At 44.9% G+C, this 24,728-nt stretch overlaps 2 protein-coding genes across 2 annotated transcripts; one reads left to right on the top strand and one right to left on the bottom strand.

Moving 5' to 3' along the window:
• The first annotated feature begins 12,883 nt into the window (after positions 1 to 12,883).
• Positions 12,884 to 16,494, top strand: grwd1 (glutamate-rich WD repeat containing 1). Its single transcript, XM_049025753.1, has 7 exons — positions 12,884 to 13,106; positions 13,419 to 13,536; positions 13,840 to 13,999; positions 14,112 to 14,325; positions 15,313 to 15,458; positions 15,553 to 15,744; positions 16,017 to 16,494. Exons 1-7 carry the CDS (start codon positions 12,884 to 12,886, stop codon positions 16,323 to 16,325), a joined length of 1,362 nt encoding a protein of 453 aa, XP_048881710.1. The 3' UTR covers positions 16,326 to 16,494.
• A 414-nt stretch (positions 16,495 to 16,908) lies between these two features.
• On the bottom strand, positions 16,909 to 20,583 carry cdc42ep5 (CDC42 effector protein (Rho GTPase binding) 5). The gene is made up of 2 exons (XM_049025788.1): positions 20,419 to 20,583; positions 16,909 to 19,302 (listed from the first exon to the last, which is right to left on the bottom strand). Exon 2 carries the CDS (start codon positions 19,295 to 19,297, stop codon positions 18,368 to 18,370), a length of 930 nt encoding a protein of 309 aa, XP_048881745.1. The 5' UTR covers positions 19,298 to 19,302; positions 20,419 to 20,583; the 3' UTR covers positions 16,909 to 18,367.
• Between the last annotated feature and the right edge of the window lie 4,145 nt (positions 20,584 to 24,728).

The raw sequence follows: 24,728 nt of genomic DNA, 5'->3' as shown, positions 1-24,728 counted from the left end.
CTGGCAGACCGGGGTGGTGGTCCCCCTCTTTAAGAAGGGGGACCGGAGGGTGTGCTCCAACTATAGGGGGATCACACTCCTCAGCCTCCCTGGTAAGGTCTACTCGGGGGTCCTGGAGAGGAGGGTCCTCCGTATTGTTGAACCTCGGATTCAGGAGGAGCAGTGTGGTTTTTGCCCTGGCCGTGGAACAGTGGACCAGCTCTATACTCTCAGCAGGGTTTTGGAGGGTTCATGGGAGTTTGCCCGACCAGTCTACATGTGTTTTGTGGACTTGGAGAAGGCATTCGACCGTGTCCCTCGGGGAGTCCTGTGGGGGGTGCTCCGGGAGTATGGGGTACCGGGCTTCCTTTTAAGGGTGGTTCGGTCCCTGTATGACCGGTGCCAGAGCCTGGTTCGCATGGGCGGCAATAATTCGGACTCGTTTCCAGTGAGGGTTGGACTCCGTCAGGGCTGCCCTTTGTCACCGATTCTGTTCATAGTTTTTATGGACAGAATTTCTAGGCGCAGCCTGGGCATTGAGGGTGTCCGGTTTGGTGACCTCAGGATTAGGCCTCTGCTTTTTGCAGATGATGTGGTTCTGTTGGCCTCATCGGACCGTGACCTTCGACTCTCACTGGGACGGTTCGCAGCCGAGTGTGAAGCGGCTGGGATGAGGATCAGCACCTCCAAATCCAAGACCATGGTTCTCAGCCGGAAAAGGGTAGAATGCTCTCTCCGGGTTGGGGATAGGGTCCTCCCCCAAGTGGAGGAGTTTAAGTATCTCGGGGTCTTGTTCACGAGTGGGGGAACGATGGAGCGGGAGATCGACAGGCGGATCGGTGCGGCGTCAGCAGTGATGCGGGCGCTGCATCGGTCTGTCATGGTGAAGAGAGAGCTGAGCCAAAAGGCGAAGCTCTCGATTTACCAGTCAATCTACGTTCCTACCCTCACCTATGGTCATGAGCTATGGGTAGTGACCGAAAGAACGAGATCGCGGGTGCAAGCGGCCGAAATGAGTTTCCTCCGCAGGGTGGCTGGGCTCTCCCTTAGAGATAGGGTGAGGAGCTCAGTCATTCGGCGGGGACTCAGAGTAGAGCCGCTGCTCCTCCACATCGAGAGGGCCCAGATGAGGTGGCTCGGGCATCTGATTAGGATGCCTCCTGGACGCCTCCCTGGTGAGGTGTTCCGGGCATGTCCCACTGGGAGGAGGCCAGGGGAAGACCCAGGACACGCTGGAGAGACTATGTCTCTCGGCTGGTCTGGGAACGCCTCGGGGTCCCCCCAGAGGAGCTGGATGAAGTGGCCGGGGAGAGGGAAGTCTGGGCCTCCCTGCTGAGACTGCTGCCCCCGCGACCCGACCCCGGATTCAGCAGAAGATGATGGATGGATGGATGGATGGATGGATGGATGGATGGATGGATGGATGGATGGATGGATGGATGGATGGATGGAGAAAAAAAACATCTAGCGGCAAAAATGTGCTTCTAAGGTACATTTACAGGTAGTTTTAGCGCTTGGTGATATGCACATTCATCAATACAGAAACATTTACATTATATCTGACACAACTAGCATTCCTCATTTATTTTATTGTTTTAAATGAATGACAGCCAAAAATGAAGGGAGCGAGTGTTTAGAGTCCTGATTTATTTTTACACATAGCTTTTGCAGTGATGATTTGTGGCTTATCAGTCGTTTTAGATTTTAGAAGTACTGACAACACTTGGATTTTTGATGACAGGTCCAAACTAATGGGAACTCGCTACATATCAGGGGTATCCCAGCCCACATTGGGTTCCGCTACTCCACAAGTAGTAGCTGACTGTCAGGATGGTACATTAAGTTTCCCAGTGGTGTAGATATACAGGCAAACATTACAATGCAATTTGCAACAATATACAGCTTTTTTAATGTTATGCTATTGGTTGCCAGCACATAGCTTTCTGTCCAGAAAAGCAGCTTCATTCTCTGATGGTACTTTTACTACAATATCATTCCATCGACCTGCAGCTCATCTGTGATACCAACATGATTTTAACAAATGTTGTGCTCTCTGGCTTGAACCCACGTGTGATGCATTAATTTTACAAGACAGCCATGTAGGCCATACACTTGCATCTGGGCTGATGACTGATTGGTGAGTTGAATATACACATATATACATGAGATGTATGCCAGAGTTATTGTATGTACAGCTCTGGAAAAAAATTAAGACACCACTTTTTAAACAAATCTGCATTATTAAATCCTGGTTTAATTGTGGTTCTGCTGGCTGAAGGCCTCACTGAGCAGCAGGTTGCTTCCAGGTTCAAAATTTGTAAGACAGCAGCAGGAGTAAGATGATGCAGGAGACACCGGGAATAACCAGAAACCAGCCAGGTAGAGAGCAGAAGTAAATTTCTAATGACAAAGATGACCATCAATTTATCCAACAGTTTCTCTTAAATTCAAAAGGAATGGGAAACATTAAGTGCAGCTGTGAAGTGCACTGCTAGGATAGTTCATAACAGGCTGCTAGAAAGAGGACTGAAGTCCCATAAAGCAAGGAAGGAGCCCTTCATTAATCAGAAGCAGGGAAGAATCAAGCTGCAGTCTGGAAATAAATCTGCACATTATTCTAAGATGCACACCCATAAACTGAGAAATGAGTGAAAGAAAAAATTGTGCAGTGGTCTCTTAATCTTTTCCACAGTTGAATTTTTTCCTTTGACTCTTGTACCACTCACTGGAAACAGCGGTTACACACTTGCTAGCTATTGACCCCATTTTACTAACCACACAGCGAAGGGGAATGCCGGTTGAATGGGGTATGAGGACTGGAGCATTTAGTGACAGAGTGCACCACAGGGTGTGTGAAAAACACGTGACTGTGTTTGGATGAGTCAGGTGGTGTTCTGATGCGTAATAGTATATCAGCTTGCTGTGTCCTGCACAACATATACCAACGACACTTTTAATGCAGCGCAAATTTTTCCCAAAAGCACTTCGATTCCCTTCAGTTCTTCATTCATGGTCCACAGTTGTTTTACCGTCTGCCTGTGCTGGTGTGTGCTGGCGTTTGTGAGGGTGCACCCACGTGTGCTGGAGCTGACTCACCCAGCCGGAGCAGCTGGGGTGGATGCTAGCTTGCTTGGTCTGGTGCCACCCTTCCACATCTCGGTCACTGCATATAAAAGGGCATTTATAATAGAAACCTTTTCCGTTCATGTCTCTCTGGGGTATTTACCTGACCACACTGTGCCTACGTTCCACACCGCATTCATATCTCCGTGGGGGATAATTCCGAAAAGGGACGACAATTATTCCACACAATCGGTTGTCTAAATGGATCACATCCCTCGCAAGAACTGCCCTTGGTTGCTCAAGCTACTTTGGAGGCTGATTAAGACCCTCAGGCAGTTTAGATGCATTGCCCTACTGAATGTGGAAGGGAAGATCTTCTTTTCAGTCATGGCCAAGCGCATAGCCACCTACCTCCTAGCAAACAACTATATTGACACCAGTTGCCAGAAGGCTGGCGTCCCTGGATTCCCTGGGTCTGTGGAGCATTCAGCCATGATTTGGGGGCCAATCCAGCGAGCCAAAAAAAACCAGATCAGACCTACATGTAGTCTGGCTAGACCAGAGGTCGGCAACCTTTTTAAAGCAAAGAGCCATTTTCCCCTAAATGTCTGACTCAAAATTTACAAAGAGCCACAATGGGTAAAAAAAAGGGATTGAGATACGATTTTTCAATGTAATTTGCATTTAACACAAAAATAAAAGTTCAAGTACTTAGAAAAACTATTATAGAAAAATGTTTTTTTTTGGAGGGGGGAGCATCTCAGGTTTAAATCACTTGGAACTTGCTAACGTTTTGCCCAGGGGCCCACACAACCCATAATCCGTCCCTGTCTCCACTACGGTAACTCACCATTCACCCGTGCAGAATGTACTCACCACTCCGAACTCAGCTGGCTATAATATGTAAATCGGAGAAAATATAATAATTTTTACGAAGACCTGGGAAGGCATGGTGACGATTTACTAAAAAAGAGTATATGAAAGAATTAGGAATACAAATAAACTTTGAAGCGTACATCTAATCTCAGGTTCTTAAGAAATCTCCGCAAAGCATATCATTTAACCAGAGACGTAATCTCGTTTTGGCGAATGACTTTGAGGAAGATGTAAATTATGCAGTTAAGATGTAACAGAAGCGTGCAACAGTCTGCCTCATTCACATATAGCTAAAGAAATATATAAACGAAAAATAATATTAACCCATACGTAAATTATTTATCTTTACGAAAGTATTATCATAATATGTTAAGACATGAAAATGTAAATTTGTCTATCGTTATAAGAAGAGCAGCCACGTGGCTCGTGAGCGGCAGGTTGCCGACCCCTGGGCTAGACCTTGCCAATGCTTATGGGTCTGTTCCCCACCAGCTAATAACCTTCGCGCTCGACTTCTTCCATATTCCATCAAACACCCAGAGATTAGTGGGTGACTACTTCAGGAATTTCCACATCTGCTATACGACTCAGGAAGGTACCACTAGGTAGCATAAGCTGGAGAAAGGGATAGCCATGGGCTGTTCCATCTCCCGTATCTTTTTCACAGCAGCATTTGAAACCATCCTGATTGGCAGCAGGCAGATGGTCCATGGAGTTAATACCCAGTCAGGATAGAATCTTCCAGCCCTACAAAGCTACATGGACAATGTTACCACTCTCCTTCAAACAGCTGCATGCATCTCCAGACTCCTGAAAAGGCTCGAGGAACTTCTTACCTTGGCTTCTATGAAGATCAAACAAAGTCCTGCAGTCTCTCTATTCACAGGGGGGTTAGAAATGACAACATTACTTTTCTGATCAATGGTGAGAAGATCCCACTCCTGACAGAACATCCTGTCAGAAAGCTCTATACAGCTGACCTATCTGATAAGCAGATGGCTGCCATGGTGACATCCCAGCTCGTGGATGGTCTGAACAAGATTGATCAGAGCTACCTACCAGGGAAGTTCAAGGTATGTTGTTACCAGCACACCCTCTACCAACAGGTGATGTGGCCTTTAAAGCTGAGTGATATCACAGCTTCAACAGCACTGCGGATGGACGCAAAAGCCAACTCCATGTGCAAATGGCTTGGCCTCCCTCGGTGCCTTTCCAACATGGCACTGTTTGGCAGAAACACACTCACACTACCACTAAAATCCATGAGCCTGGGCTATAAACAAGAGAAAGTGAGACTTGTGTTCCAACTGAGAGAACAGGACAATTACTTGGACTGACATGGATACCTCCAGCCCCCAACTCAGCTTTTTGATCAGGGCAACATTTGACACCCTTCCTAGCCCCCAGAATATTAACATCTGGTATGGCACAGAGGAGAATGTAGGCTGTCATAGTTATTTTAGTCCTGTCTGAGGTTAGGTGTAGGGCAATAACTCTATTCCATCTTCTCTTTTCCGAGCTGATCCAGAGCCGACACTACACCGCTTAAACCCTCACCTGGACACCTTGTAGATAATCACATGAAACCAACTGGGACTTTTAAAACTATATGGACTACAATTAATGTCAATGTAAATACAGTTTCATGCTCCCCGGTCACCCAGAGGAGGAAGGGGTCCCCTTGGAGTCTAGGTTCCTCTCAAGGTTTATTCCTGCTAGAGGGAGTTTTTCCTTGCGACTGTCGCCTCAGGCTTGCTTGGTGGAGTTTGGGCCGGTTATATGCTTTGTGACAATGAATGTTGTTAAAAGCGCTATATAAATAAAATTGAACTGAATTTTATAAATCTAACTTTTACTGTTTGCACAAACATTTCCGTTTCTTCTGCAAATATATCCAAACATTATCATAGCTGAGCTCCTAGGTTCCTGGACTTTGGTGGAAAAAGGCCACACAGGGCAAACAGCATTAAAAGTGATATGTGTAAATATCAAATCATCTAGCTGTTTCTGCAGTACAGGGTAACGGGGACCTTAAATCTAACAATAGAGAAAAACAGGGCACAAAACCGGGCGACCCTGGAAAGGATGCCAGTCCAGCACAAGGCAGAACACAGAGAGAACACACAAACTCCACATGCAATCCTGCATAGCACAGAGAGAACACGCAAACTCCATAAGGAGTCCTGCTTAACACAGGGTGAACACACAAACTCCATATGGTTGTCCTGCGTAACACAGGGAGAACACGTAAATTCCACATAGGGTCCTGCTTAACACAGGGAGAACAAGCAAACTCCACATGGGGTCCTGCTTAACACAGTGAGAACATGCAAACTCCACATGCAATCCTGCATAGCACAGAGAGAACACGCAAACTCCATAAGGAGTCCTGCTTAACACAGGGTGAACACACAAACTCCATATGGTTGTCCTGCTTAACACAGGGGGAACATACATACTTCACGTGGGGTCCTGCTTAACACAGGGAGAACACGTAAGTTCCACATGGGGTCCTGCTTAACACAGGGAGAACAAGCAAACTCCACATGGGGTCCTGCTTAACACAGTGAGAACATGCAAACTCCACATGGGGGTCCTACTGAACACGGGGAGAACACGCAAACTCCACATGGGGGTCCAACTTAACACGGGGAGAACACGCAAACTCCACGTAGGATCCTGCTTAACACAGGGAGAACATACAAACTCCACATGCAATCCTGAATAACACAGGGAGAAAACGCAAACTCCATAAGGAGTCCTGCTTAACACAGGGTGAACACACAAACTCCATATGGTTGTCCTGCTTAACACAGGGGGAACATACATACTTCACGTGGGGTCCTGCTTAACACAGGGAGAACACGTAAATTCCACATGGGGTCCTGCTTAACACAGGGAGAACACGCAAGCTCCACATGGGGTCCTGCTTAACACAGTGAGAACATGCAAACTCCACATGGGGGTCCTACTTAACACGGGGAGAACTCGCAAACTCCACGTAGGATCCTGCTTAAAACAGGGAGAACACGCTAAATCCACATGGGGTCCAGCTTAACCGAGGGAGAATGTGCAAATCCCACATGGGGTCTTGCTTAACACAGGGAGAACATGCAAACTCCACGTGGGATCCTGCTTAACAAAGGAAGAACACGCAAAATCCATATGAGGTCCTGCTTCACACAGGGAGAACCTGCATATCCACATGGGGTCCTGATTATCAAAGAGAGAATGTGCAAATTCCACATGGGGTCCTGCTTAACACAGGGAGAACATGCAAAGTCCATGTGGGGTCCTGCTTAAAAAAGGGAGAATGTGCAAACTCCACATGGGGTCCTGCTTAGCACAGTGAGAACACGCAAACTCCACATGGGGTCCTACTTAACACAGGAAAAAAACACGCAAATTCCATGTGGGATCCTGCTAAACACAGCGAGAACACACAAATTCAATATGGGGTCCTGCTTAACACAGTGAGAACACGCAAACTCCACTTGGGGTCCCACTTAACACGGGGAGAACAGGCAAACTTCATGTGGGATCCTGCTTAACAGAGGGAGAACACGCCAACTCCACATGGGGTCCTACTTAACACAGGGAGAACACGCAAACTCCACGTGGGATCCTGCTTAACACATGGAGAACACGCAAACTCCATATGGGGTCCTGCGTAACACAGGAAGAACACGCAAACTCCACGTGGGATCCTGCTTAACACAGGGAGAACACGTAAATTCCATAGGGGGTCCTGCTTAACACAGGGAGAACATTCAAACTCCATGTGGGGTCCTGCTTAACACAGCGAGAATGTGCAAATTCCACATGGGGTCTTGCTTAACACAGGGAGAACATGCAAACTCCATGTGGGGTCCTGCTTAACACAGGGAGAACACGCGAACTCCACATGGGGTCCTGCTTAACACAAAGAGAACGTGCAAATTACACATGGGGATCTGTTTAACACAGTGAGAACACACTAACTCCACATGGAGTCCTGCTTAACCCAGGGAGAATGTGCAAATTCCACATGGGGGTCCTACTTAACACAGGGAGAACACGCAAACTCCATGTGGGATCCTGCTTAAAACAGGAAGAACACGCAAACTCCACATGGGGTCCTGCTTAACACAGTGAGAAAACGCAAACTCCTCATGGGGTCCTGCTTAACACAGTGAGAAAACGCAAACTCCACATGGGGTCCTACTTAACACAGGGAGAACACGCAAACTCCACGTGGGATCCTGCTTAACACAGGGAGAACACGCAAACTCCAGGTGGGATCCTGCTAAACACCGGGAGAACATGCAAACTCCATGTGTGGCCCTGCTTAACACAGGGAGAATGTGCAAACTCCACATGGGGTCCTGCTTAACAGAGGGAGAACATGCAAATTCCACATGGGGTCCTGTTTAACACAGTGAGAACACGCAAACTCCACATGGGGTCCTGCTTAACACAGGGAGAACGTGCAAATTCCATATAGGGTCCTGCTTAACACAGGGAGAACCTTCAAATCCACATGGGGTCCTACTTAACAGAGGGAGAAGGTGCAAATTCCACATGGGGTCCTGCTTAACACAGGGAGAACACGCGAACTCCACATGGGGTCCTGCTTAACAGAGGGAGTACGTGCAAACTCCACGTGGGATCCTGCTTAACACAGTGAGAACACGCTAACTCCACATGGGGTCCTGCTTAACAGAGGGAGAACGTGCAAATTCCACATAGGGTCCTGCTTAACACAGGGAGAACACGCAAACTCCACATGTGGTCCTGCTTAACACAGTGAGAACACGCTAACTCCACATGGAGTCCTGCTTAACAGAGGGAGAACGTGCAAATTCCACATGGGGACCTGCTTAACACGGGGAAAACACGCAAATTCCACGTGGGATCCAGCTAAACATAGCGAGAACACGCAAACTCCATATGGGGTTCTGCTTAAAACGGGGAGAACACGCAAACTCCACGTGGGATCCTGCTTAACACAGGGAGAACATGCAAACTCCATGTGGGGTCCTGCTTAACACAGCGTGAATGTGCAAATTCCACATGGGGTCTTGCTTAACACAGGGAGAACATGCAAACTCCATGTGGGGTCCTGCTTAACAGAGGGAGAATGTGCAAATTCCACATGGGGTCCTGCTTAACACAGGGAGAACACGCGAACTCCACACGGGGTCCTGCTTAACACAAGGAGAATGTGCAAATTCCACATGGGGTCCTGCTTAACACACGGAGAATACGCGAACTCCACATGTGGTCCTGCTTAACACAGTGAGAACACGCTAACTCCACATGGGGTCCTGCTTAACACAGGGAGAATGTGCAAATTCCACATATGGTCCTGCTTAACACAGGGAGGACATGCAAACTCCATGTGTGGCCCTGCTTAACAGAGGAAGAATGTGCAAATTCCACATGGGGTCCTGCTTAACACAGGGAAAACACGCAAATTCCACGTGGGATCCAGCTAAACATAGCGAGAACACGCAAACTCCATATGGGGTTCTGCTTAAAACGGGGAGAACACGCAAACTCCACGTGGGATCCTGCTTAACACAGGGAGAACATGCAAACTCCATGTGGGGTCCTGCTTAACACAGCGTGAATGTGCAAATTCCACATGGGGTCTTGCTTAACACAGGGAGAACATGCAAACTCCATGTGGGGTCCTGCTTAACAGAGGGAGAATGTGCAAATTCCACATGGGGTCCTGCTTAACACAGGGAGAACACGCGAACTCCACACGGGGTCCTGCTTAACACAAGGAGAATGTGCAAATTCCACATGGGGTCCTGCTTAACACACGGAGAATACGCGAACTCCACATGTGGTCCTGCTTAACACAGTGAGAACACGCTAACTCCACATGGGGTCCTGCTTAACACAGGGAGAATGTGCAAATTCCACATATGGTCCTGCTTAACACAGGGAGGACATGCAAACTCCATGTGTGGCCCTGCTTAACAGAGGAAGAATGTGCAAATTCCACATGGGGTCCTGCTTAACAGAGGGGGAACGTGCAAATTCCACATGGGGTCTTGCTTAACACAAGGAGAACATGCAAACTCCAGGTGGGGTCCTGCTTAACACAGTGAGAATGTGCAAATTCCACATGGGGTCCTGCTTAACACAGGGAGAACACGCAAATTCCACATGGGGTCCTGCTTAACACACGGAGAATACGCGAACTCCACATGTGGTCCTGCTTAACACAGTGAGAACACGCTAACTCCACATGGGGTCCTGCTTAACACAGGGAGAATGTGCAAATTCCACATATGGTCCTGCTTAACACAGGGAGGACATGCAAACTCCATGTGTGGCCCTGCTTAACAGAGGAAGAATGTGCAAATTCCACATGGGGTCCTGCTTAACACAGGGAGAACGTGCAAACTCCATATGGGGTTCTGCTTAACACGGGGAGAACACGCAAACTCCACGTGGGATCCTGCTTAACACAGGGAGAACATGCAAACTCCATATGGGGTTCTGCTTAACACAGGGAGAACCCGCATATCCACATGGGGTCCTGCTAAACACAGTGAGAACACGCAAACTCCACTTGGGGTCCCACTTAACACAGGGAGAACATGCAAACTTCATGTGGGATCCTGCTTAACAGAGAAAGAACACGCCAACTCCACATGGGGTCCTACTTAACACAGGGAGAACACGCAAACTCCACGTGGGATCCTACTTAACACATGGAGAACACGCAAACTCCATATGAGGTCCTGCGTAACACAGGAAGAACACGCAAACTCCACGTGGGATCCTGCTTAACACAGGGAGAACACGTAAATTCCATATGGCGTCCTGCTTAACACAGGGAGAACATTCAAACTCCATGTGGGGTCCTGCTTAACACAGCGAGAATGTGCAAATTCCACATGGGGTCTTGCTTAACACAGGGAGAACATGCAAACTCCATGTGGGGTCCTGCTTAACAGAGGGAGAATGTGCAAATTCCACATGGGGTCCTGCTTAACACAGGGAGAACACGCGAACTCCACACGGGGTCCTGCTTAACACAAGGAGAATGTGCAAATTCCACATGGGGTCCTGCTTAACACACGGAGAATACGCGAACTCCACATGTGGTCCTGCTTAACACAGTGAGAACACGCTAACTCCACATGGGGTCCTGCTTAACACAGGGAGAATGTGCAAATTCCACATATGGTCCTGCTTAACACAGGGAGGACATGCAAACTCCATGTGTGGCCCTGCTTAACAGAGGAAGAATGTGCAAATTCCACATGGGGTCCTGCTTAACAGAGGGGGAACGTGCAAATTCCACATGGGGTCTTGCTTAACACAAGGAGAACATGCAAACTCCAGGTGGGGTCCTGCTTAACACAGGGAGAATGTGCAAATTCCACATGGGGTCCTGCTTAACACAGGGAGAACCCGTATATCCAGATGGGGTCCTGCTAAACAGAGGGAGAATGTGCAAATTCCACATGGGGTCTTGCTTAACACAGGGAGAAAACGCAAACTCCATATGGGGTCCTGCTTAACACAAGAAGAACACGCAAACTCCACGTAGGATCCTGCTTAACATAGGTAGAACACACAAACTCCATAAGGGGTCCTGCTAAACACAGGGAAAATCCGCATATCCACATGGAGTCATGCTTAACAGAGGAAGAACATGCAAACTCCACATGGGGTCCTGCTCAACAGAGGGAGAACATGCAAACTCCACGTGGGATCCTGCTTAACACATGAAGAACACGAAAACTCCATATTGGGTCCTGCTTAACACAAGGAGAACACGGAAACTCCACGTGGGATCCTGCTTAACACAGGGAGAACACGCAAATTCCACATGAGGTCCTGCTTTACACAGGGAGAACATTCAATCTCCATGTGGGGTCCTGCTTAACACAACGAGAATGTGCAAATTTCACATGAGGTCCTGCTTAACACATGGAGAACATGCAAACTCCATGTGGGGTCCTGCTTAACAGAGGGAGAATGTGCAAATTCCACATGGGGTCCTGCTTAACACAGGGTGAACACGCGAACACCACATGGGTCCTGCTTAACAGAGGGAGAACGTGCAAATTCCATGTGGGGTCCTGCTTAACACAGGGAAAACACACAAACTCCATGTGGGGTCCTGCTTAATACAGGGAGAATGTGCAAATTCCACATGGGGTCCTGCTTAACACAGGGAGAACACGCAAACTCCATATGGGGTCCTGCTTAACACAGGGAGAACATGCATACTGCACATGGATTCCCAGGTATGGTGACTGCATTATGCAATATGCAAAAAGTATTTTAAAACTTTGAGACTGCAAATCTTTATACAGTGGCCCATTTGCAGATTCTTCTCCCACTCATCCATCATCACTTGTCCTTCTCAGGCACGCTGGGACCCTTAAAATTTCACACATACCTCCTCATTCTGCAGTCATGCTGATAACTTCCGTGCTGTGCAGTGATAATATTTTGTCAAACAAAAGGTCATAAAGTTCCAGATGTGTGGTTAAGTGCTACATACCACAAGAGCATTGCACAACTATGCAGTGCACACTCAAGTGACTCCTCACTTCATACACAAACCATGACAATAAGGCCAAACACCAAATATTTAGCACATTGTGTTCTGCCTTCTATAAGCATTTTTTCTGAAATGTAATATCTAATACACGGATGCCCAATTACTTTAAAATGAAGACGTTTTCCAGATTGCTTCTTGTTTGTGAAACATCGTCCTCGTACTTTTACTTTTATTCTGCAGATGTGTCTAAAACTTAACCACGATAAGTAAAACCAACTGGAATTCCTCTGGTACCACTCTGATCTTATCGGTTCCATGTCATTGTCTAGAACGAATGGTAAGTTAAACGAAGCAGAAAATAGCATATGGCTGCTTGAAGAAGCCATTTCAGCAGAACTCGGTTTCCCAGGTTTCCCGGTAATATTGACGGAAATGCGTTTTACTAAGATGTCTGCGCCCGGTGAAGACACGTTTCCCACAGCAGCTGATGAGATGGAGGAGATGCAACAAAGTAGTAGCGAGGAGGACGAAATGGAAGAAGACGAAGAAGAAAACGAAGGGGGAGAAGGGAAGGAAAAAGTGTACGTGCCAGGAAGAGAAGTGTTAAATCCAGGAGAACAGCTTGAAATGGACCGGTCGGCTTATCGGCTGTATCACGAATGTCAGACTGGTTCGTCATACTCCTTACTTTCTACATAACATAAGGCAGTAAAATATACTGCCGTAATTCCAGACAGCTTGGTACCTTTAACAATTCATTAATTATTATGGTTCTGCCGGATCGATATTTTGAAATTGTAAACATTCTTTTATTTACGTATCTTAGCTGTCTTTTTAATGGAGCAGATGACGATGTGATTCCAGCTATGTAATCTAGCTATGTAAAAGTATCTCTCAAACAATCACTGTACTACTTCGTCAGGCGAATGAAATATTTTGTCTGTTGTGTTATTGTTGTCTTTGATTTACCCTGTTTTACCAGGCGCCCCGTGTCTTAGTTTCGATGTGCTGAGAGATGCGGATGGAGATGGCAGGGAACAATTTCCCCTGTCAATGCTACTCTGTGCTGGTACCCAGGCTGATTCAGCTAGTGCTAATAGGTAAGTGTAACTATATTCATCCGTCCAGGGCAGTGACATCGCTGTGGGTTGGGCATTTGGGGGGGGGGGGGGGGTTGTTTTCCACCCATTTAATGGGTTCCAGGGGGGAGTATTGAGAGCCTGCAAATTCCACACATTCTTTAAATTCACACCTAAAATTCTGACTTTTAAAATACCTGGGAAATATGTGATCCTAAGGATAGGCCAAAGGACTGAACACAAATGTGAGCTACCTGGACCCAAATTAAATTCATCTCCCCCCCCCCCCCCAGCTTATCCAAACTCTCTGCTTCATGTTAACAGGCTCCTTGTGATGCGCATGAACAATCTTTATGGCACGGAGAAAGAGAGCGAGGAGAGCAGTGATGAAGAGAGTGATGAAGAGGAAGATGATGATGAGGAAAGAAAACCTCAGCTGGAGCTGGCCATGCTGCCACACTATGGAGGGATCAACAGAGTGAGAGTGAGTGTTTTGGTGACTATGTCCATGTCAAATTGTGCCAATTACCATTAGATGTTAAGCATGTTACACACTTTCTAATTTTCTCATTGTCTTTCTCAACTCTTCGTATTAGGTCATGCAAGAAGCGGAGCGATCCTTGGCAGCGGTGTGGTCAGACAAGGGTCAGGTGGAGATATTTGATCTCAGACTGCAGCTGGAGGCCGTTCATAGCGCAGCTGCAATGGCCACGTTCTTAAAGCACCAGCAGGGAGAGGCCTCACCTCTCTTCAGCTTTTCAGGTCACATGGCTGAGGGTTTTGCTCTGGATTGGTCACCAAAAGTATCAGGTGAGAAAATTTATTTTTAAAAATATGATTTATACATGGTAATAACGTGTTAATTTGCAGTCGACCCTCGTTTATCTTGGTTAATCAGTTCGACCACGATAAGTGAATTTCCATGAAGTAGGATTATTTATAAATCGAATATTTTCGTAGTTGGAGCATAGAAAACCTATTTACAACCTTCTAAATGCAGTTTTTAAACATTATTAGAGCTTTCTAGACATGAAATAACACCATTTAGTCAGCATTACTGTTTGCTGCCCTTGGAAGCAGGAACGGGGAGAAGAGGAATCAGGATTGAAGGGTTTATTTGGAATCACTCCAAATGCAGGACACAGGAAAATGTAACATCAAAACGTCACTGACAGACCTGGGGTTACAGACTCTGACATGGACTTAAATACACTGGACGAATCAAGTGTATTTACAGTGTATGACAGAAAACAGCTGGTCAAAATTGGGGTTGCACAAGGGGGCGTGGCACACAAGAGGATCGTACAGGCAGGTCATGACAATTACACTCGTATTACCCAATATATTAGAAAAAATAAGACATATTAGACATTACAAATATCATATTATTATTATTATTATCATTATTATTATTGTACATTTAATTACAAAGAGCAAAGATGCTTCTGATGCATAGCGATATATCATTTTCACTGTCTTGATCAACCTTTTAATGAATATACAAAAAACTACGGTAGAGTGAAGCCGCGAAAATCGAAGCGCAAAGCAGCGAGGGATGACTGTACACCATATGGGTCAAAAGAGAAAAATGTATGTACAGTTTTCAAAATAAATTTCGCCAAGTATCTTACCTTATTTTACCATCTTGTTGTAATGCTAATATGGTATTTTTTGTGCTTTAACATTTTATTTATGTTAGATAGTTTGTTATTACTTCAATGATCTACAGTGTATTAAATTCTCATTGTCGGCTACAACTGGTACACTGTAATGACTCGTCTAATCCCTCTCCTAAAGGTCGTCTAATTAGTGGCGATTGCAAGAAGAACATTCATTTATGGGAACCGCGGGAGGGAGGGACGTCCTGGCAGATCGACCAGCGGCCGTTTAGCTCCCACTGCAAATCAGTTGAAGACCTCCAGTGGTCACCCACAGAAGCCACTGTAAGCAACTAGGGATGAACGTCGCCCAGAAAACACGGATGACCACTGAATCTCTGAAGCCCAATCAGTAAAATACCTTTTGAATCCTCTTTAGGTTTTTGCCTCCTGCTCAGTGGATCAGTCCATTCGTATTTGGGACATCAGAGCTCCCCCTAACTCTATGCTCTCAGTGGATCAGGCACACTCTTCAGACGTAAATGTTATCAGCTGGAATCGGAACGAACCATTTTTACTGTCCGGGGGAGACGACGGGCTTCTTAAAGTGTGGGATTTAAGGCAGTTTAAAGTAAGGACTTTTCAGACACTATTATTTGTTAAAGGATTATTTGATAGCTGACACGGAACGACATTTAGGTATATATTATCAGGTCACATTTCCATCAGTTTACTTGCATTTTAGTATATTAGATGACATTAAATTCACTTACTGAATTTTTTTAATTAGTCTGAAATGTGACCATATATTATCTGTAAGTCTGACTTCATTACATTACACGGCCCTGCAGTGATTTGCTGTGCTGATTAATTTCCCCCCCCCCCCCCCCCCCCCCACCTCAGTCCGGACAGCCTGTGGCAAACTTCAAGCAGCACAGTGCCCCTGTGACGTCTGTGGAGTGGAACCCACTGGATTCTGGCGTTTTTGCTGCTGCGGGGGCTGACGACGTAGTCAGTCAGTGGGACCTGTCTGTGGAGGCGTGCGGCGGGGGCCCCAATGCAGAGGATATTGCAGGACTGCCCCCCCAGCTGCTGTTTCTGCACCAAGGTCAAATGGAGGTCAAGGAGATCCACTGGCACCCGCAACTCCCCGGGGTCCTGCTGTCCACAGCTCTGTCGGGTTTCAACGTCTTCAGAACCATCTCTGTTTAGTGGCCGGGGACTGACTCTTTTACTTCCCCACTAAGCCCTCTGCCGCCCCTCCCCACCCCAGCTCTGCGTTTTGTCACCATGTGCTGTCTATCTCTGTTGAACAGTCCACAGGCCTTAAATTTCTACACACGTCATTCATCTGTGCATAAAATAAATACAGCTCTCAGTACCTGTTTATATCATTGTCTGTCACTTTTCAACACCTGGGTTTTTGCATCTAAATAGAATAGTAATATTTTATTGCTTCCCATGGTGAAAATGGTCTTTTGTTTCTCCAGTCTTGCTCTCCATGAGACACACAGACAGGTGAGAGTAGGCACCCGGGGGTGGGCTTAATGGTGGTATCAGCCTGCTGTCCTTGGGATTTGAACCTGTAATCTGCTGATCACAAGTATAGAGTCGTAACTAAATGAGCGAGACACCACTTGGGTGTAATAACTTACTATGGTGAAGTCAGGCTTTCAGCCATATTCTGTTATTCCCAAATTTTCCATTAGTCAGTGTGTGCTACACTAATATAAACAACCTATAAGTGAACCTGGAAAGTCACTGATGGATTATAAGGGAAAATGGCACAAGGAGATACAATTAAAATATTTATTTGATTAACCTGCAGATTTCTACATCCACTATTAAAACACTATGAAGGCCTATGAGGACTATAAGGAATACTAACACACAAAAGTGAGTCACTAAACAAGAACAATTTATAAATACAAGCTTTTACATATATGCTTCATGATCAATCCCGTACATTCAGACATCCACTCATTTTGCCTTTATGTGCTGTGTAAGATGATTTAAGAAAACATGCTGAAATCTGAAACCTTGAGGTGAGGTGTTTCGCATGTGACTTTATTCATAAAATATGGAGCACTTTATTCAACTTGAAGAAAGTTAAAGTAAAATAGAGGCCATGACACTCCTGTTTATTATACAGATGTTGTAATGTATCACAACACACCCATGTAAAGCACCTTGGGGCAACTTTGTTGTGAAAGGTGCTGTATAAAAATGAATTAATCTGTATTGTGTAACATAACATCACCAAGTCATTTGGTTGTTTATGCCATGTTTTAATGGACGTTGTCCTTTTTGCAGTTCCCTAGCTAACTGATTTTTATAGGAGAATTTTCACACTTACTTATAAAAATAAGTAACGAATAAACTACTTTATAAAACAAATCTTCCAGCATAAGTATTTGTGTGAAGGCGTTATTGCCGTATCCATCAAGTAAGATATTTTAGTATACAGGAAATAACATTTGGTTAATACTGTGGGTTATAGTGATGAGATGCAGACATGTGGAGTTTGCCCAATGTTGCTGTGAACAGAAAACTCCAAGAACATTCAACTTAAGCGCCTAACAACATTCAATAAAAGGAAACTCTTGACAAGGATTGATAACAGACTGTTACATAACCACTGGCAGTTACATATTCTACTTTTTGTTCAGTACTGCTGAACAACACTTAAATTTTTGATTAGATTAAATCAGATTGCTTATATGTAAACATTCATTGTCCCTTTCCCAACAATTATATATAGTTAAACTTCAAGATGTCTGAATAAAATTAAGGAGGATACAAAAATCTCATAGAGACTTTGTCCCGCTCCCTCTGTCCACCTGGAGGAATGTTCTACAAAGTTTCTGTAATTCGGAGATTGGTAAAAGCTTGCTGGAGGTCTGTGACAGTTCTGATTAGCAAATACAATTTGAATTACATCAATTAAACATGCATATGAAACTGTTTCATCAAACAGGACACAAGTCTGAAGATTTCATTTTATCTACAGGAAAACATTACACCAGCATACTGAAAGTGAAACTCGAAAAGGGAGTGACACTTGTCCACTATGCTCCTCTGCTTCCAGTTGCAGTTTGATAACAGATATTCCCAGTTTAACATTTTCCCAGTTCCCTTTTACATGACCAATTTTAAATAGCAAAAAAAAAACTATACATGATTACTGAGGACGATTCAATAGCCACTGCTGCCGTATGATTGGTCACTGTGATCTGGACTCTGCCTCTATACCCCTATAAGCCAATCTCATCATCAAACTCATCCTCGAATGTGTATCCCTGCTCACTGCTGACGAGCTCCTCATCAGACTCTGTTTCAGCAAGGTGATTATCCTCTCTCCTCCTGTCCAGTGACGTGACGCCCTCATATTCAGAACTGTGAGAAGAGGCGGGGCTCGGTGGCGAGTCAGCCACGTGATTGGTTGGTTCCCCCACTCTATCCTGCCTTCTGAAAGCATAGCTTCCAATAAAATTCCCTTTCTTATACTCTCCGTCTGAAGGGCTTATGCACTCTAATTCATTCCTATGCTGATCCAATACCACGCCATCGACCTCTTGATCAATGATTTCCTCCCTCTTATCGCTAAATCTCACCTTTGGTCTGAAGCTACTCCCCTTCACTTTAAGGCTGCTTTCTGCAGATATTTGCCCTTCTACCTTGCTCTCTAGCAAGCTCCCCTCTTTGCCGTTTATGTCGTTTCTGATGCTCACTAATGACTCCTTTCCGCTCCAGATGAGCTCCTCGGCCCCAACACTGCTGCCACTTCCTTCCTTCATACGGCCAGTGCTCCAAGCTGAGTCAAGCATCAGTCCATCCATGACTCCGAGAACGTCTCCCAAGATGGATGGACCCAAGTCTAAATCGAGATCCAGGGACAGGATCTCGGAGAATTCTGACTGATGGAGTTCACAGGGCTGTGGGCTGGCGTCGCTGGAGATGTTGCTGTTTGTCGGTGGCTCTGGGCTGGTACAGGAGAGTGTGTCCGCCTCTGATTTTGTGCTTGGTGAGCTGGGCGAGCTGGGACCATGGCTGGAAAGGAAAGAGGTGTCCCCAAACACATCTCCACCCCTGCCTATGTGCATGGTGTGGCGGAAGTCCCCCAGAGGAGCAGAGATCATGGTGGGGTCCAGGCGAGGCCCCCGAGTTGTCTTGTGGAGCGGCATGACAGCTGGGGGGGGGGGGGAACACACAATGCAGGACTAATAAGCACAGGAAAGGTAGCTGAGGGTGTCAGGAAAGACATGCGGTGCTGCTGGCGAATTCACGTTACTACACTCTGGAACACTTTACATTCAAGACAGCAGCAAAATAAGTCACTCTGAAAACGACTGTACTGCTTCGTACACTTCACTACTAATACCATACGTGTTGCATAATTGTTTTTTTTTTTTTTTTAAATTAGCACATCATAAATTGTCCTGGTAAAGCCAAAGTGTGAGTAACACATTTGTCACTTGGCACCGGCTGTGACAGAGCCGTGCTTGGACTTGCAAGTAAGCCGTATTGAGTCGATGTGTGCGCATATTTCTGAAATCTTTCCCTCGGGGGTGGGTGAACAGCTACAATTGTCCTTAAATTATGAAGGCCACACATACAAGACTAAATGCCTTATTATGGACCCCCACGCACGTATTTCAATTAATACAAGCTAAACGAGTTTTATACATGTTAATTTATTAAACTTCATATTTGAAAGGAGGGGAATCATTCAACGTGCCGTAAAAAAGCAGTACTTTGGCTTCAACGACTTTTATTCTGTAAATAACGCCAGAGAGATGTACGCAAAATTAATTTGCCACCATTGGTACATGGTTGTACTACAACGTAAAAAATAGACTATAATTAACACTTTCATTTTCTTATATTTCGCTCCTTAATGTTAAACCAACTTCTGGCGAATAGTTGGGCAAAAAGTGAAAGTCAAAAAACATCTGTTTCCAACTATATAAAGTGACTCTGCTGTCTTTTCATAAACACAGTAGCGATTATTTCTATAGGGAATAGCAAAACCCTCGCGCTAGATGACTATGTCCCACTCTTGTCATTTTTCCAGTAAAAAAAGTGTGCGCCCTATACTTCGGCGTCCCCTCCCATTCTACACTGAATTCCTTTACTTTCCAATAAATGATACAGACGAGTTTCAGTTCAAAACCCCCCATTTTAAAAGGGACGTGAAGTTCCCCCATGAGAGTGCAAGAGGAAAACGTCTGCGTTCCTCCGCGAAGCTGCCTAAGGAATGCTTGCTCTCGAGATCATCAAATAAACGCAGAAAAACTAAACTTACTTTGTTTCAGTTGTGCTTGTTTCTGGTTTTCCGCCGGTCCTTTTTTCTAAACTTCAACTTTTTTATCTTCACTTTTTGTTTTTTTTCTCGCCCTTTTTGTACTTCGTTCTTTTTAATATTTCGTTTTTTCCCTTTGGGATGGGCAAGGAAGTGACGCGACTTTTATTTGGGAGTGTTTACAAGTGGAGAGCTTCAGGGAGAATGAGAGTATGAGGAAGACGAGCTGCACGGCATTTCTAGAAAGAACCATAAATTAATAAATTGAACTTTTTCAAATGATAGTAGCGATATGTTCTTATAAAAATCATGATACCGTATCGACACTTGATATTTTTTCTCGTTTTCTTCTGTGATAGATATACATTTTTCATTGTCACCCTTATTTCGCTATATAGGCCTATCTTGGGAAGGTATTTCAGTGGTATTAATATAAACAATTTATTCTTAACCGTATAAATACAAAATCAACACATGACGTACGCTTAAATCAGAAGAAACATTAAGAAAGTCCGCTCAGAACTGAAAAAGTCATTCTAAACAGACCAGATTAGTTACTCAATTTCGTGACATAGTCGAGAGGTGTTACTGTTATGTCAGGAATGTACGGCTCATTCAAGAATAATTTCCATACGTCAACAGCACAAAGTATATAAATTATGATGTACCAGGACACACCCACACAGAGCCCATGCAGACTCTTCCAATACAGGCTGACTTAAGTATGAGAAAGTGAAGATGCCAGGTCAGAGGAGATCCCACAACGCAGAAGTACTGCTGGATGGAATAGGTGCTTATGCTATTCTGTCCACAAGGGGAGACAAAACTCTATCCCCAGGTCAGGAAGTTCTGGGAAGCGGCCTCATCGCTTAACTCTTATATGAATCTAAACCTAACAACAAGTAGAATCATTCAGCGATCTAAGGGCATATTCTATCAATATGCAATTATGTGCAGAGGAGTTCGCTGCCATTTATCAGTGCCTCGTTGTTATCATAAACTCCCCACGCTGCCTCTCACACCACGGGCTCTGTCGCAGTTTGGATGCTTGTGATACAGGATGTGTGTCACACGTGAGCAAAGCCGAACATCCTGGAAATACAATTGTCAGTGTATTAACAGGAAGCAAAGGCTAAGCCTCAACTTTATCCCGAGCCTCTGGGTCCCGTTACACGAACAGGAATTTTCATTCTTTTTCACAGCAGGGAATTTTAACACAAAGTTAGCATTTTATTTTAACTCTTAAAAAACATAGCATCCAACAATGTTAAATGATTACAATCAGATTTACATTTAAATAATGTCAGTTAACTGACCGCCGATCTCTGCTCCGTGGGACTTGTACAAACCAACTTTCCCAGTCGTCGTATCCAATACCCACTAACTAACTTAACCACGGTTTCGATTAGACACCAATCACAGAAAGGGCACAGTCACACATGCACACCTACAGGCAATTTGGTAACTCTAATTAAATTAACCATGTTTCCGGACTTGGGGAAGGGGGTGGGGGAGGGGAAACACGATGACGACATGGGGAGAACATGCAAACTCCACGCACACATAGCCGGGACGGAAGCTAAAAACTTTTACGCGTTTTTTCCAGCTCGTGGGGGGGCTGCCCCCCGACCCCCCCGCACTGTGGGTCTATTGTAATATGTTTGTATTTGGTATGTCGGGTACAGTGTCAAAAGCTGATGTAAATTAATGATAAAATAATTTTATTAAATTTGTTTCACGGGTGAATAAGTGCCATCACACGTCCAGGTTGCGATTCCCAGCTGCCCTGCTGTCCTCTCTGTGTAGAGATTACATACGCCCCCGTGTCCCTGTGGTTTTCGTCCTGAAATACAAAAACAGAAAGTCAAAATTTATTTGTTTATGTGCCCAGGGGCGTCGGAAATGGGGGTGGGGGGACGAGGGCGCGCCCCCGGCGTCAGAAATGGGAGGCGGGTCGGTTCCCCCCAATATTGGCAGACCGCCCCCTCCTATTTCTTGTGAAACTGCACTTTAAAAAGCGTTAGTCTTATTTAAAATTATGAAATCCTAATACTGTAACACACTGCACCCCGTCACCCGCCGCGGCAAATTAAATACCCCCCCCCCCCCCCGAAATGTCAAACTCCTCTTGTGTGCCCAATGACACACTCCTTTCCGCTGTGATTCCCTACCTCTCGGCTGTGCTTGGATCCAGGTCCCCACAACCGTATCCTGGATAAGCAGATAAGAATTGGTGTTGACTTTTTTAGATAAAATGTTTTCGATGAGGTATTTCGATGGAATATTTGGGCTTCTCATGCAGATAAGCAACTACAAAATGTACACACAGGGGGGCGCTAGATAGAAATAAAATGCGGAGATATTCTGAACGCAAGTATCTGTATTCGTAAACTTGTTATAAATCATATCCATCCGTTCATATCTATTGTAGGGTAAAAGTAAAGCCTGGAGACTGTGTCTGAAAGCACAGAGCTGGGGGCAGCCTATAACTAGGATGCCAGTCTATCACAGGTCAGATACTACAGACAATTTTGGGATGTGAATTTAGAGACGTAAATGTGAATTTGACAACTCAGAGAAGGAAACCCACACACCACATGACAAACATCCCTTAGCTTCACACACACACACACACACAGACACACACACACACACACACACAGAGCAGAGGCAGAACTCCAGGCCCCAACGGGGGAGCTGTGAGGCCACAGTGCTACTGACTGTGCCAGCGGGCCACCGAGTTCTTAGTTCTTTCATTTTCATATTCAACACTCATATATAAGTGGAATGGGGCAAAGGTAAAGGAATCATTTTACAAGAGAACATTCCTGTTGCAAGAATGTTGTTCTGCTACCCGTGTAACCACAACGTAAATAATGTATTACAAATAACCTGTTAGAAATAGCTAGCTTATTCATGCATATCTGTGGAACACAATGTAAGAATAGAATATAATAGAATAGAGTAAATTTTTATAGACATTATGGTCAAAATGTTTTGTAAAAGGTCATTTGAAATATGTACTATTTAACACTATACAAAAATGAAACATACGCAGACACTCAAACATATTTCAGAAGGACTGTGAATGAATACGCTGTCCTAAATGTCAATTTAAATTTTAATTTAAAATTCAGAAGCAGACTGATCATTAAGACTGCTGAGTCCAATTGGGTTGAAGGTTGTAATTTCATGATTAATATTGTTAATAAGGTTGTTCCCTGCCTCATGCCCATTGCTTCCGGGATAGGCTCCGGACCCCTGGCGACCCATTTTTGGAAAATGGATGGATGGATGGATGGATAAATACCATTTGACAAAAAAAATGAGCAGCGAAAAGTGGCTGGTGCTTTTCAGTCCCGTATAAAAAGTACAGTATGTGTAACGGCGTGTAAGGTGCAGAGTACAGTGAGCTGGGTGACCAGTGTCCAGTAATTTAATGCCTTTGGTGGGGGTGGAAGAGGCTGTTCAAGAGTCTGGATGGTCTGGTATTAACACACATGTACTTCCTGCCGTTGTTATGTTAATTAACAGACATCGGAATTGAAACAGATGAGTGGATTACCTTGGCTGCATTAGCTAATTATGTCACTGATATCAGTTTCATTGTATATGTTCATTTTAAAGCCACAAACAAATAACACTTCATCCTCCACTGATTACTCTCTGACATGGCTCCTGGGCATTGGGTATCGCTAGTCATCCTGCACATGAGCAGAAGCAGACCAAGCGTGCTTTTTCCTTTCTGTTCACCTGTCTCGATGAGCATCACAGCTTTCTTGTTTCCTAGAATAGAAAGTAGAAACCTGAGTAATTCTGAAAAGCAGAACAAAAATGAAAACAACCCCTGAGGAGAATTTACTTCCTGATTTGAGAGAAAACTGAATGTGAGGAGTTTTGGTCCCTGTTTCAGTTGCCAAAGCTAACTACCCTGTATTATCCTTCCATCCATCCATCCATCCTTTTTCTGTAACCACTTGTCCTATTCAGGGTTTGGGGTCCAGTGCTTATCCTGGAAGCTATGGGTGCAAGGCATGGAACACCATAGAATGGGGTGCCAATCCTTTGCAGGCCACACACACACACATGTTTGTATACATATCTTTGTGGGGACCATCCATTCATTTCTATGGGGAAAACTCTAATCCCAGCAATGACACCCATAACCCCTACCCAGCCCTAACCTTAACCATAAGTTACCAAATAAAACACATGACTTTTGGCATTTTTCGTTTTTTTATTGCAGTCACATTTTTTATATAATTCCAATTCCTTTTGTGGGCACTGAAAAAATGGTCACCACAATGTAAAAA

The sequence above is a fragment of the Brienomyrus brachyistius genome, chromosome 9 (assembly GCF_023856365.1).
Source record: "Brienomyrus brachyistius isolate T26 chromosome 9, BBRACH_0.4, whole genome shotgun sequence".
In the NCBI taxonomy this organism is placed as follows: domain Eukaryota; kingdom Metazoa; phylum Chordata; class Actinopteri; order Osteoglossiformes; family Mormyridae; genus Brienomyrus; species Brienomyrus brachyistius.
This window is presented reverse-complemented; position numbering and strand designations above follow the sequence as displayed.

Excerpts from the sequence above, each read along its gene's own strand:
- grwd1 (XM_049025753.1), top strand. The coding sequence starts at position 12,884 with ATGTCTGCGCCCGGTGAAGACACGTTTCCCACAGCAGCTGATGAGATG. Across the intron at positions 14,000-14,111 it reads GAGGGATCAACAGAGTGAGA|GTCATGCAAGAAGCGGAGCG; the intron begins GTGAGTGTTTTG and ends TCTTCGTATTAG. Across the intron at positions 14,326-15,312 it reads TTGGTCACCAAAAGTATCAG|GTCGTCTAATTAGTGGCGAT; the intron begins GTGAGAAAATTT and ends CCTCTCCTAAAG.
- cdc42ep5 (XM_049025788.1), bottom strand. The coding sequence starts at position 19,297 with ATGCCGCTCCACAAGACAACTCGGGGGCCTCGCCTGGACCCCACCATG.